The following is a 14,662-nucleotide window of genomic DNA, read 5'->3' as shown; positions in this document are numbered from 1 at the left end:
GAACAGCTGTTCTTTGTCCAATACAGGTATTAAGAAAGACAGAAACCATGATCTTGAATACATGCCTTTATGTGCTCTTAATATTAAACGACAAAAAAACATTGTAAGAATTAGGATTCAGAACTGTTACATTGAGAAATCTGGCAAAGTCACAAAAGCTGAGAGGATAATTGGGTACATAGTTTCTAGAAAACATGCTTCACCACCACTATCAGAAGTCATTCAGATGCATGCCTGCTTACAGAAGCTCCTTTGATACCAGGCAGCTTAAGCCTCATCCTCCTCTCCCTCCTCTTCGAACTCCCCCTGCTCATCAGCAGTGGCATCCTGGTATTGCTGGTATTCAGAGACCAGGTCGTTCATGTTGCTCTCGGCCTCCGTGAACTCCATTTCATCCATGCCCTCGCCGGTGTACCAGTGCAAGAAAGCCTTGCGCCGGAACATGGCCGTGAACTGCTCCGAGATCCTCTTGAAGAGCTCCTGGATGGCCGTGCTGTTGCCGATGAAGGTGGCCGACATCTTGAGGCCGCGCGGGGGGATGTCGCAGACGGCCGTCTTCACGTTGTTGGGGATCCACTCCACAAAGTAGCTGCTGTTCTTGTTCTGCACGTTGAGCATCTGCTCGTCCACCTCCTTCATGGACATGCGGCCCCGGAAGATGGCGGCCACCGTCAGGTAGCGGCCGTGGCGGGGGTCGCAGGCGGCCATCATGTTCTTGGAGTCGAACATCTGCTGCGTCAGCTCGGGCACCGTCAGGGCGCGGTACTGCTGGCTGCCGCGGCTGGTCAGCGGGGCGAAGCCCGGCATGAAGAAGTGCAGCCGCGGGAAAGGCACCATGTTGACCGCCAGCTTGCGCAGGTCGGCGTTCAGCTGGCCAGGGAAGCGAAGGCAGGTGGTCACGCCGCTCATGGTGGCCGACACCAGGTGGTTGAGGTCCCCGTAGGTGGGAGTGGTCAGCTTCAGGGTGCGGAAGCAAATGTCATACAGGGCCTCGTTGTCAATGCAGTAGGTCTCGTCCGTGTTCTCCACCAGCTGGTGCACAGAGAGGGTGGCATTGTAGGGCTCCACCACCGTGTCCGACACCTTGGGCGAGGGCATGACGCTGAAGGTGTTCATGATGCGGTCGGGGTACTCCTCCCGGATCTTGCTGATCAGGAGGGTGCCCATGCCGGAGCCCGTGCCTCCGCCCAGCGAGTGGGTCAACTGGAAGCCCTGGAGGCAGTCACAGCTCTCCGACTCCTTCCTCACCACGTCCAGCACGGAGTCCACCAGCTCTGCGCCTTCCGTGTAGTGCCCCTTGGCCCAGTTGTTGCCAGCCCCGCTCTGACCTACAGGGCACACCACAAGCCAGGGGCCACGTTAGCGTCCCGGGGACAAGCACCGACGATGCCACTGCCCCTTCCCTACGGGCTCCTCCCCTCCCTTCCATCCCCACTCTGCTATGGGGATTCAGGTTCCCCAGAGACACGTGCACGCTCCCTCCAAGTCTTTTCTGTGCCAGGAGCTCCTACTCTGGCAACTCCTCCACCCCACAGTCACTCACCAAAGACAAAGTTGTCGGGACGGAAGATCTGTCCAAAGGGGCCGGAGCGCACGGAGTCCATGGTGCCGGGTTCCAGGTCCACGAGGATGGCACGGGGGACATACTTGTTACCTGTGGGAGGAACCAGCAGCAGCATCACAGCCCCACAGTCGGCAGCCAGTGTCACAGGAGCCCTGCTGTGCTCCCTTCCACCTCCCTGCATTTCTCTGGAGAGGCCCTGTCACAATCAAGACTTCCGTGTTATCAGAGCCTTTCTGAGAACAAAGGTCTCTTAGAGGAGTCAGTGGCAGATGACAGCTCTTGTTCAGGGATTTTTCCAGCCTCAGTGAACTGTCATGCCTACCCCATTTGTTTAAGGCCATCTGAGGAAGCAGGCACTTACCAGCAGCTTCATTGTAGTAGACGTTGATCCTCTCCAGCTGCAGCTCGCTGTCCCCATGGTAGCTGCCCGTGGGATCAATGCCATGCTCATCGCTGATGACCTCCCAGAACTAGAGGAAATTTTTGAAAAATGGCAATTAGCCATTTCCACTGCCAGTGGAAACAGCTGGCCAATGCCAATCACACACTCCCAGTGCAGCCCATGCATTCCGGGCCCTGACCACTCCCTTGCATGTCAGAGCAGCTGCCGGGTGGGAAGGTGAGTCAGTGCACAAGGTCTCCGCTGGCCGCAGCAGCTGAACTAGCAGCAGGCTGACGAGCAGCCAGAGCACTGAAGTGCAAGTTAATTCCTTTGTAGCTTGTATCCAAAGCGTGGCCATCTCTGGCTATATCGGTTTGGTGTCCTCCCATTGTCTAGCATTGGCTTAAGACCCTGTAGCCGCTACAAGATGGCAACACCTGCACACGTTCAGTGGCACCGAGGCACCTCCCGTTCCCTCCCTCGGGAGCTGGCGCCGTGGCCGCCGAGGGGCGAGGCAGCGCGGGATGGCCGCGGCTGCCTGCGGGAAGGGCGGGCGGGAGCGCGGGCATATCCCTGCCCCACCCAGCCCCACGGCAGCTCCGAGCGGCAGGGACGGGGGACACAGGGGCAGGAGCCACGACGCCTCAGCAAACCTCGGCTCGCTTTTCATTTCGGGACGGGCTGCGCGCCACCCGCGAGGTGCCACCCGCAGGAGCGCCCCGCTTCCGCGCCCGTCCGTACCTTGGCTCCGATCTGGTTGCCGCACTGCCCGGCCTGGATGTGCACGATCTCACGCATGGTGCCGGCCTCTGAAGCTGCTGCTGCCGCCTCCTTCTCCGCCTGCTCCCGCACTCGCTGCTGCGGCGGCCGCGCCCCTCGCTGCCCCTTAAATGGGGCTCCGCGGCCCGCCCCGCCGGTGACGTGCGGCGGGAAGGGCGCGGGGCGGGCCGGGACCGGGCATTGTCTCCATGGCCCGGTCGGGCTCCGCGTCCGGGTCCGGGCCGGGAGAGACAGGCTGGGCGCCCCTCCGCGTGCTAAACGCCGCTGGCTTGGGGCGCCGGGGGAACTTCGCCTTTAGCCGTCGGGGAAAAGGCTGGACTCGGATACGATATGGCTTATCTTGGGGTGAAAAAGAAAACAAAACCGCCTAACTCTTCTTTGCACACCTGTTGGAACGCGTCCCCTTGCTTTCAACTCCGCTACGCCACAGCAGCAAAGCACATGCTGCTATGTTTTATTAGCACCCTCAAGCCTGTATTTCTAGCTCAGGCCTGTTTAATCATGTTTCAGTATGTTTGAAGCACAAGCATAATTTTTCCGTAGTTTGGGCACCTGAAACAAGCAGAGCGGTGATGTTAGAGCCCATAGCCACTTTCAAGCACAAAACTGTGCTTTAGCTATCGCTGCTAAACGTGTATACATGAGGTTCTAATTTCAGAAACACAAAAGACTAGCATGAGATTTTCTGCTGCTGCTAAAGAATGGCTTTTTCTGGGAGTTATCCAGCAGTGATAGCAGTTTAACACACACAGGAACGGGATATGTTTCTTATCTGTAAGTGAAGTCATAGTCTGTGTTACCACACACCTGTGACACACCTCATTTTTGAAAACTTTGAATCCTGCTAGTAGAATCTCTGCCTGACTTCTCACAGAAAAAAAACTGAGATAAGTACATGGTGGATGACCAAGGAAGGAGGCACAGTTCAAGGACAACAAGAATATAATTGAATCAAGTGTGATACACACCTGTATCTGCACTGCTGCCAAGGAGAACATCTGAAACAAATTTCAGCATGGTCTATAATGGATTGTGCAGAAACTATTGAACTTGATTGTAAAACAGTATTTGATTCACAGCTCTCATTTTTTTTCAGAAGTGAAAATAGCTTGGCCACCCAACTGGCCACCCTGTTGAAGACAGCTGTACACTAGCACCAGGGAAGTGAGATGACAGCCCACCAAAAATCAATGAATAGGTTGGTAAAGAGGATGCAAAACAATGTACCTTGTGTTCAGCATAGTCGAACTGGAGAGAGTTCATTTTAAGCACAACATTAAACCTCCAAGGGGACAGCATGGTACTGCAAACTCTAAAACTTTGCCAAGTGTCAACAGTCTGAGCATAATTAACATTGTTTATTTTGTGAAGGCTTTTGAACTGTCTCCTATAACATCCCCATAGGCCAATTGATGAGGTATGGCTTAGACAAATGGACAGTCAGATGGAGTGAAGACTAGCTGAACTACCAAGCTGAAGGGCTTAACACCAGCAACATGAAATTCAGACGCCAGCCACTGGTGCTGTACTCCAGTGACTGATCCTTGGCCATTAGTAGCCATTAGACTGATCCACTGCTCCACTAGTGAGTTAAATGGCAAGAGAGTGCATTCTCATGAGGTCTGCTGACAATACAGAACTGGGAGGAGGGACTGATACACCAGGGGGTTGTGCTGGCTGCCAATCCAGAGTGACCTCAGTAGGCTGGAGAAGCAGGCTGATAGGAACCTCATGCAGTTTAACAAAGGGAAGTGCAAAGTCCTGCACCTGGGAAGGAACAACCCACTAAACTAGTACATGCTGGGGACCACCCAGATGGAAAGGAGCTTGGCCAAAAAAGACCTGGGGATCCTGATGCACACTAAGTTGACATGAGTGAACAGTGTGCCCTAACAGCAAGGGTTGTCCAGCAACATCCTTGTTTAAGGAAGACTGTAACCAGCAGGTCAAGGAAGGGTATAAGCTGGGGTGGGACACATCTGAAGTTTTACATCCAATTCTGGGTTCCCCAATATGAGAGAGAGGTGGGCATTTTGGAGTGAGTCCAATGAAAGGCTATGAAGGCTGTTAAGGAAATGGGGCATCTGTCATACAAGGAATGGCTGAGAGCTGGGACCAATTTTCCTGGAGAAGGCTTGGAGGATTCTTATCAATGTGTATAAATACTTGATAGGAGGCAGTAAAAAAGATGGAGCCAAGGTCCTCTCAGAGGTGTGCAGTGACAGGAAGAGGGGCAGTGGACACAGAATGAAATACAGAAACATGAACATTAAAAAAAAAAAAAAAATTAAAAAAACCCGCTTTGCTCCAATACAGGTTGCCCAGAGAGACTGTGGTGTGTCCAGTCTCAGAGACAGTCAAAACCCTAAGGGGGGACAACTCTGATTAGCCTGTTCTAGCTAACCTTGTCAGGCAAAGTAAAGGACTAGACTAGATAATCCCAGAGGTTCTGTCCAACCACCACAATTGTGTGGTTGTATGAAAGAGAGGAGTGGGAGGCTGTGTGTAATCAGCAACACCAGACTGGCAGTTTATTAATCTCAGTTTCACACTACATTATAACATTATATTGCAATAGGTGTTATAACACCTTCAAAACAAGAAGATTTTTGCAAAGGTGAGGTAATAATTGGTGTGGGAAATCATTATCACTATCAAGAATAAAGTCAGAATGATCAGAATTGTTTACATGATACTCAGGTTAGCCATGCTTAACACAATATAAATCAATGCATAATGTCACCAGTCTCTTTTTTTTTTTTTTTTTTTTTTTTTTTTTTTTTTTTTTTTTTTTAATCAACATCAGGAAATACTAGTGGCTAAAGAAGTACCATATCTTTGCCTGGAATTTGGAATTTGGCTGCTGTGACCTTGAAAAAGTGCTTTGGCTGTATTTTCAAAAGTGCCTCTCAGTTTGCTCCAGTGAATTGACTTTCTTATCAACTGTAGCTCATTTTTTTGCCTAGTACAGAAACCTCAGCTGCTGTGAAATGTCATGAGCACAGATTGGCTTGAGCTTTGCAACACAGGGAATTAAGTGTGGTGCTATTCCATGTGGCTTTTGCAATCACAAAGTATCCAGGGCTGTGCTGGCACTGAGATCTTTTCACCAAATTCTTTAGGAGTTTGTGCTCTTTATATCCCAGCTGTCGTCAGTATTTTCCTTTGACATATTTCAGCAACACTTAATCACAGGCAGCCTTTGTTATTGTTCACACCACTTCTACATATACATTTGTACTTGCTCTAGGCATAACCCACTCCTTTGGGCAGCAGCAGGCAGTTACATCTTCTAACTACTGGTAGAACTGCAACACAACTGCATCTCTGAGGGATCCACTGACACTGAAGAGCTTTTTGGGTGCCAGAATATTCCAGCTTGAAGCATTATGAATCTTATCTTGAAGACACCTGAACACTCCCGGAGATGTTGTCTTCCCACATGCACACAATGACCTCCTTTAAAGTTATTCCACTGAGAATTCTGAGCTTTTATTAAGAAACTCAGAAATTAGGAAAATAAGATACTGTAATACTGGTCTCTTCATAGATCCCCACTGTGTTTTTCAGGGTGGGGATGTAGCTCCAGGTTTTATTCTGAGTACCTAAAGGGAAGTACATGTTTATGTGTACGAGTTCCTTCATATGTTCAGCAATGCTGAACATCCATGAACACACAGTGAATCGAACTAAATGTCAACTACTTGAATGTCAATTCAGAACCTTTCATTATGGCAAACACTTAAACAAATCTTAGCCAACAAGGATACTTAAATAGATATGGGTGCTCCCTATTGGTTTTTTGGGGGTTTTCTTTTTGGTTTTTTTTTTGGTTTTTTTTTAACGTAGCTCTATAAATTCTAAGTTGTCAGAATTGCAAATGAAAGCCTAAATTCTCCCGTTCATAGAAAGGCAGGACATGTGCCCAGGAACACCCATGGGCCCCTCGGCAGTCAAAACTCTGCCACAGCCTCCTCCCTTGCCTGCATCAAGCCCTGCCTACCCAGTTTCCAAGGCAACGGTGGAGCCTGGCGATGGATGCTCAAGGGAGGCAACAGGGATCCCACAATATTTTCATGTCTGTCTGTGATTTCCCATTGTTTGAGGAAGAATCACAAATGTACAAATAGGAAAGCTTCTCAAGTGCACAAAATGTCTGCCCACGGCTTTATTCTCAGTCATTTGTGAGGGGTGATATCATGTGGTGCTCAGGCTTTTTGAGTCTTTCTGTTGGTACTCAAATGAGCCGGCTCTGTTCATTACATCATTGTTTGCCTTCTACCTGGTAACTATGACATTCCCACCTGATGAGGTCACCTTTGGAACATGATGCTTAATCATTCGCAATATGCATTAAGATAGAAGAATATTCTGCCAGCAAGAGGATGGAATAATTGTGAAAGCAATTTTAATACTAGTAATAAAATACCTTAAAGGGAAATCTATTTTTATTTTAATATTACAACTCACTGCAGGCATTAGAAGCTATTAAATACTGAGCACGTTTATATGAATAAGCAAAAGCAGTTTCATTATAGAGCCCTCAAAACTTGTGTTTATTATACCTGAGGGTCTCTGTGTTTGACCAAGAACAAAAGAGGAGAGAGGATAAGCGTGTGACTGAAAATCACATTACAGAGCAATTTGGGATGCTGTCAATTTTAAAATAACCCATGCACCTTTAGAGGGGAGAACTGTTTCTTGATGAATCTAACATTTCTTCCACACCATATGGTTCCTCTTGTGAATTTAGATTATAGCCTCTGAGTCAGGCATTTCTGTGAATGTGCTTGTACAGGACACAGCAAACAGAACCCCACTTCTCTGGCTTCCAAAGTTACCATAATAAACACGATCACATGTCACAAAACTATTCCAAAAAGGGAAAAATGTGGTGATCATCATCAGGCAGTGATTTACTGAGAAGAAAAGCAAAACAATGCAGCCTCTCATTATTTCCTCTTGGCACACCAGATGTGATGGGTTAGCAGCCAGATGGCTCCTGCCCCCATCCAGGCTGCATTTGCCTTTTAAGATTGCTCAGTAGATGAAATACATCTGATGTCCTTACAAACTGGGTCCTGACTAAGATTCCAGCATCAAAATAAATGAAACACTGATATCATGTTTTCCAGGGCAGTTCATTTCCTTCACGTCATCAAGAACAAGGCAGAGATAGAGACTTTGATCTGCTAGTTACTGTTTCTTTTGTTCCTTAGCTTCTTGCTTTCTTGCAATCCGATAGTTACTTGTAACTCAAACTGATGCTGGGCAAACTCTGAACTACATCTTGTGAGGTCTGCTAAGAGACGCGGTAGTTTGTGGTGTGATTCAGTGTACATTGTTTAAAATTGTCTGGGTTCTCTGCAGGAGAGTTCAGGGTGATGTTGCACTAGGTGGCTGAATCAACCCAATACCTTGTTTTGCTCTCTCCTGCTTCCAGCTGCCCACATTTCCCTCCTTCTTTGCACAAGCTCTCCCCTCTGGCACACCACCTAATTGAAGAAAAACCTTCCACCCCCTCAGTTTTCTGTCCTTATCTGTGGAGTTAAGGAAGAGGAAAAGGCTGGTGAAAGGGTCAGACATGCTCTGGAGCTGGTAGAGGAAATAACACAAAGGTAACACCTGAAGTGGGGCAAAGGGAATAGGACCATCCTTTTTAGCAGCTGGAGGACACAAAATCAGCCTTGCTTAATCTAATCCCTGCCTGCTAGGGTGGAGCTGGAAATTTCTTAGCTGAAATTTCAAAAAATAGCTACACAATCAATTTATTAATTATAAAACCAGCAGTATGCTGGATGCAGAGAAGCATGCTGTAAGAAGTCTGTGCCTGAATTTCATTAAGTGTTTGTAAAGCTTGTTGTGAGACCATTTGAATTCTGCTTGAAACCCCTGTTTAATTATTCACTATGGAGGCAGGCAGTATCTTTCTATTGCATTCATGGAAAATGTGGAAACATTTTTCACTGCAAAACAACACAGAACCTTTTACTGAATAAGCACACAACCTCTGCCAGGGTAGCCACCTCATCCTCTGGAGCAAGTGTGGGTTTTTTTTCACACTTGTGCTTAAACTGAAATATTAACTTTTTTTTCCAATGATAAAGGCATTCTTGCCAGAAAGGAGGAAAAAAAACCCCAAAAACCAAACAAACAAAAGCCACCAAAAAAACCACTATGCCTTAAGCTTTCTAAGGAAGCCAAGTGAGAAAAATAACCTGATTATTAAGGATGACATATGGATGAATTGAGACCAGTTGGAAAATCTCTACACTACAAGAACCAAATGTTAATAAACAAGAATTTAACAGAGCTAACTTGATTTCTTCCCCTACAAGTGGAATTCTGCCCGTAAGGGAAAAATGACTTTGACTGGGGAGGAAGCAATGACCTACTCTTAAATTATTTCTTTTTTAGCTAGATACTGTAAATAGATAGCCTTCTTATACACACACTTCAAAGAGACACAACACAATTTTTCTTTCTGGCAGATTCACAAATAAAATACTTAAAATAGGAGCAAAGTTAGGAGCAGGAAAACAGTTCAGTTCTTGTTAAACTTCTTGGGGAGAGGATTTATCACCTGCACTATGTCCTTTGCAGGCAGAATATTTGGAGATGGGCAGGCTTTCACAGTGTCCCCCACACCCTCCCTCTGCCTTGGTTTCCAATGCTCAGAGGGCTCCAGCTGGACGAGTGTCCAGGAGACTCAGGGCCAAGAAATGTCTTTTTCCAAAATGCATCATGTCCTGAGGCACTTTCCTGTGACCAAATGCTTCCATTTTGAATTTTCTTGTAAGCAAGCTGAAGAAAAGACACAATCAAATGGGAGTAGCTGAGAACAAACAGTCTGGTCTTTCCCATTTTAATAATTAACAAACAGACCAGGACAGGTGATTAGTGATGTATCAAAAGGCAGGTGCTTAGTATGAATGGATTTTAGATTGGAAGGTGAAATATTCTCAATATTTTATTTTTTTTTAGTCACACAAACACATATTCACATATATTTGGCTCCTTTTCTGTAGAGGTTTATTTTTAGCTGAAGAAAGGAGAGTGGGGGGGAAAATAACCTTACTCAGATTACCCCAGCCACATATAAAGCATCAAAAGCTTTGTTCTGTGGAAATGTAGAAGCAGCTGAAAAAACAAATGGGAAGATTGAGAAGGGGATGATTTGTAAACAAAAAACAGTGCCTTCCCTATAATGAACAGGCTTGAAGGAATAATGTTACCTATAACTCGTGTGCAGGCTGCCACTTCTGAACAGTCCCTAGAAGTATTTGTTCATTACGCTTTAATGTGGAGAGGAAAAGTAGAATAACATCCTTTGGGAGAAAAATTGTGTATCAAATAATAGGGAATACTCACATGATTTCTCCAGAGAAGATTTTTGCTCCTCATAGCTATAGCAAACAAAAATATTAGGCTTCATTAAACAGAAAGCATTAGTTAAAGCACCTCCCACTGTGAGGCAGAATCTAATATAGATTAACAGCCTTTCTTTAAAAAAAAAAAAAAAAAAAAAGCAATAAAACAATGAGATATGGGGGGTTGGGTTCAGGTTCTTTTAGGTGGGAGAGAGGAGGGTGTTTGGAAAGTGACTTCAGTGGAACAATCATGAAACTTGTCCTACTGAATGCCATTACTGGGTTTCATCCTGATCTTACACATAACTTGGCTGTGGAGATTACAGGACAAAGGACAAACAAAAGATGCAGGGAGCATTGTTATGGGCCCCAACTTTTTCAAGTGAGACAAGAAAACTTGTCCCTCTCACACCACTTTGCCAGGTATGCTCTGGGCACCAGAGCTGTGCTCTGCAGTAGTGCATTGCAGCACTATTTCATAAGGACTCTGTCAGCTCATCACTGCTTCTTTAAGCTCATAGAACTTGCACGTACAGAACTGACTAGCACGGCACCTTTGAGCTAAAGATTAGGGGTTTGCCCTATTTTTGCAGGGCATTCACTGGACAGGAGACACAAACATCTGGATTTTCTTCTTTCTTCATGTTATAAATCCTATTGGCTTACTCTGTTGGCTTACTCTGTTCTTCACCTCAGCTTCTAAAAGAATACACCTGTCAACAGGATGAGCCTCAGGTTTGATTCTTAGACTGTCACATCACCAGGATCATTGTATGCTGAATGCAACCCGATTTCTGATTTAAATAGGCACTTAATATATCTTGGGAAGAGGAGAATCATTATTGCTGCCACTTGAAAGACTGGAAAACATCTGTTGGAAAACAGATGTCAGTTTACAATCTCATTAAGAGTTTTGAAATATCAGGCCACATACTGGATTATATTTCCACAACACACCACAATGGCTTAGACTGATGTTTGAGAAATAAACAGGGAAGAGAAATTAGGAAAGAGGACATCCCTGTGCTACTGCAACTCATGCCATTTCTATTTAAATTAAACCTGCATGCTACCTCATTGCTTTTACAACCTTATTTATCTTTACCCTCTTGCACTTAACAGCAGTCAAGCACTGGTTGTTTGCCTTGGTCAAGACACTCTACTAACATGCTTAAAAGTTCCACACATTTAACAAAGGGAATTTTAAAAAAATAAATAAATATATTGTTCCCTTCCCCAACACCATCAGCTCTAATTGTCAACAGAGGAGAATGCTTCCCTTCAGGCCACAACAGATCTATTGAAATGAAAATAGATTGTTTTATATTATTAACTTATATCTCAACACAAATCAGCCATTAAAAGTGGCCTAATCTGCAGACCACTAATTTTGTATTTTCTGTCCCCATTTCTTCCAAACAGAATGCCTCATGCAAGACCTTCAGCCCTAAACATGTTGTTCATTACATGGACAAATATAAATCTACATCCAGGAGAGGTTAAGGTAGTCAGATAACCCAATCTAAAATATTTCCGGTGATTCTGCTTTCTTTGTGAAACAGAAAAACTGCAACCACAAAGACCTGTGAAGATACCCCTTTGTTGTTTGGCATATAGCAGTCAGCTCCAGTTTTTATAATGAAAGGTCTCCTGGGCAATACTAATAAAGCTGAAGATCAAAGATAGACAAAAATAGGTACTTCAGTCCCAGGGCCAGGATGAGACTCAACCTCCTTTATATTTGACTTACTGTTCCTACCAAGCTTTGAACCTTCCCTTGAAATCTTTCAGTATCTTTTTTTTTTATTTCTCAACTCCTACAGAAATTATGGTGTGATTTTTAATTTTTTTTTTAATGATTATGACTGACAAGACACGTAGGATTTATGAAAGGACATGCTTCTTTCTAGAGTATTTCTATTTCTGGGTTTTCTTCCTCTAAAACAAAAAAAAAGTCAGACTACAAATAACAGCAAGCCATGTAGGATGGTGTCCTACTTTCTAGTAAGAGCTGTAGTGAAATGTGTCACTTGGGCAGCTATATTTAAGGATTAGCTAGAGACAGAGTGTAATTACACCAAGAATTAGATGCTAGACATGCTGAAAACTAGTGAAACCTGCTACAGTGTCACAGCTGAAAGGAAGATCCTTACTATCAAAGACCAAGGTCTCCTCTTTCAGTGACACTGTTTAGATTGCTATGCAGACCCAGAGCTATAGGACCAACAGTTTCAAGTGCAATCTACCTAGGTAATTTCAAGGCAAGGTTACTGTGGCAACCAGATACAGTGTTTTATTTCCCCTAAGGAAATAACCTAAGGGCCTGAGGCAGCATGTATTAACTCAGTTACTAAAATAACCTCAATTTGTCTAATGTTTAATCCTAGAACCGTTCAAGTGTTAAGAAATGCAAGTACTGTTGTGGGTATACACAGCTGCATTTGTTTACTGACAGTCCAGACAGTTTAAGAGCTTCTCACTCCTCTGTACACCAGAAACCAAACCTAGAGATGAGAGAAGCTTTTAGCAAGTGCCTGATGTCCTGCACACACCAGTGTAGCTAGGCCCATCAGCAAAGAACAGTGTACATTCAGAGCAGCGTCCACAGGCAGAGGACTCGAAACAGGCAAGATATTAGTTATGCACAGCAGCTCCCTTTTAATTCTTTATTCCAGTAATGCCTTGCAAGCATTTCAGTAAAGGATCACAATAGAGGCTGCACACATATGAATACCAGCTCTTTCAGAGCAGTAAGGACTGCAGTAATTGTAGCATTGGTAGCAGTTCTCTTAGCAACACATTTTTTTTAGGGCAGGGCCACTCCCCTAAGTGGTTTTTTGGACGAACTAAGGACTAAGCTTACTTATTGGGTAACTGCTAAATTCCACCAGGGATTTCACTCTTGCTTTGTAAAATTATGACCTATGAAACTCTGCTAACTACAATTAACAACATTGTAGATTCATTCAGGGTCCTTGCATCCTATAAGAACATAGAAACATCCATCCCACCTCTCTCACTATAAAGAAACAACACTTACCTTTGCAAAGATGCACAGCAGGGTGGAGCTGCACTGCTCTCCCTGCCTGGGTAGAGGTCCATCTCCTGCAGGGACCAGGAGTAAACAATTGCCCTGTAAACATGTAACTCGGAGACAGCTATTGTCAGGGTATCTACAGGTCACTAAGATTGTATGGTATGCTCTGGACAGCCTTTTGAGCCTAGAAATTTGCCCATATCTCATTACCTCATATCTCCTAAAGGAAATTGATTGCCCTGTAGAATCAATCACTTTACAGTTAAGGGCAGGTTAACAGCTATTTGTGGGAAAACCAAATTATCTTCTCTCCTGAAGAGAAAAAGCTTGGGTTTTTACCTGAGCTCTCAAGTTCCCTGCTAGTACAGACCCGAGCTTCTCTTCATGGAATTTTTGTATTTAGAGAGGAGAGTTGAGGGGAGGATAAGCAAGCTCAGCATCAAGTCAAATTACAGTCAGCCACCCATATGCCTGTGCTATAGTCCCTGGAACAAGTTAAATAAGCTGCTGAATGGCAGTAGGGAAGCCTGCAGCTATCCTGTCAAATCAGTTTTGACAGCCTGTAATGTGGAATTCAATACCTTCTCTCTCTGACCTCTCTACCATGTATACCCATGAAGAGGAACTGCACAAGTGCAGTATCTTGATTTTATCAGCTAAAGCAGGTTTTGCCGCAACAATTAGCTAAGCTGTTAAACACAGGAGTTACCATAAATCACTTGGCATCTTCAGCTGAGCTACTACAGTTTCCATATGTTGCTAAATTCACAGCCTGAGAATTCTTATTTTATTGAGCTTAACCTTTCACTGAGATTGAGGAATAAACCGAGAAATGAAGCCACAGAAAACTACACAAGAATTACTTGCTTAATCTAGAGAGAAAAAAAAGTAGAGGAGACAGTTTAGGACACAAAAAGCCTTTATGTTTGAGAAGTTAACCATTTCAACAGAAGACTCTGAAGTATTTTGCAACTACTGTTACATTGGACAGTCAAGGATACAAAACTGCTGACAGAAGCAACAGTGGAGAGCACCAAATTAAAAAATGCATGCTTCAGCACAACTGCACAGATTCCTTCTCTCAATGAATACTTGCCTGCTCAGACTATACTTAACTCCTACCCATCTCAACTTTACGCCTCATCCTCCTCTCCCTCCTCTTCGAACTCCCCCTGCTCATCAGCAGTGGCATCCTGGTATTGCTGGTATTCAGAGACCAGGTCGTTCATGTTGCTCTCGGCCTCCGTGAACTCCATTTCATCCATGCCCTCGCCGGTGTACCAGTGCAAGAAAGCCTTGCGCCGGAACATGGCCGTGAACTGCTCCGAGATCCTCTTGAAGAGCTCCTGGATGGCCGTGCTGTTGCCGATGAAGGTGGCCGACATCTTGAGGCCGCGCGGGGGGATGTCGCAGACGGCCGTCTTCACGTTGTTGGGGATCCACTCCACAAAGTAGCTGCTGTTCTTGTTCTGCACGTTGAGCATCTGCTCGTCCACCTCCTTCATGGACATGCGGCCCCGGAAGATGGC

The 14,662-nt window shown here is 45.2% G+C and overlaps 1 protein-coding gene across 1 annotated transcript in view; it reads right to left on the bottom strand.

Annotated features, from left to right (window-relative positions):
• Positions 1-53: 53 nt before the first annotated feature.
• The window catches only part of LOC107215877 (tubulin beta-1 chain-like), a 16,653-nt gene continuing 2,044 nt past the window's right edge, over positions 54-14,662 (bottom strand). The window contains exons 4-8 of the mRNA XM_015652233.2: positions 14,271-14,632; positions 2,688-3,018; positions 1,926-2,034; positions 1,544-1,654; positions 54-1,328 (exon numbers count right to left, since the gene is read on the bottom strand). Of these exons, the coding sequence (XP_015507719.1) occupies positions 268-1,328; positions 1,544-1,654; positions 1,926-2,034; positions 2,688-3,018; positions 14,271-14,632 (1,974 nt within the window). The 3' untranslated portion in view covers positions 54-267. The remainder of the gene's footprint in view (positions 1,329-1,543; positions 1,655-1,925; positions 2,035-2,687; positions 3,019-14,270; positions 14,633-14,662) is intronic.

This window comes from Parus major, chromosome 2 (assembly GCF_001522545.3).
Source record: "Parus major isolate Abel chromosome 2, Parus_major1.1, whole genome shotgun sequence".
Lineage (NCBI taxonomy): Eukaryota > Metazoa > Chordata > Aves > Passeriformes > Paridae > Parus > Parus major.
Note: the sequence above shows the minus strand (reverse complement) of the source record. Positions and strands in the feature narration are given on the sequence as shown.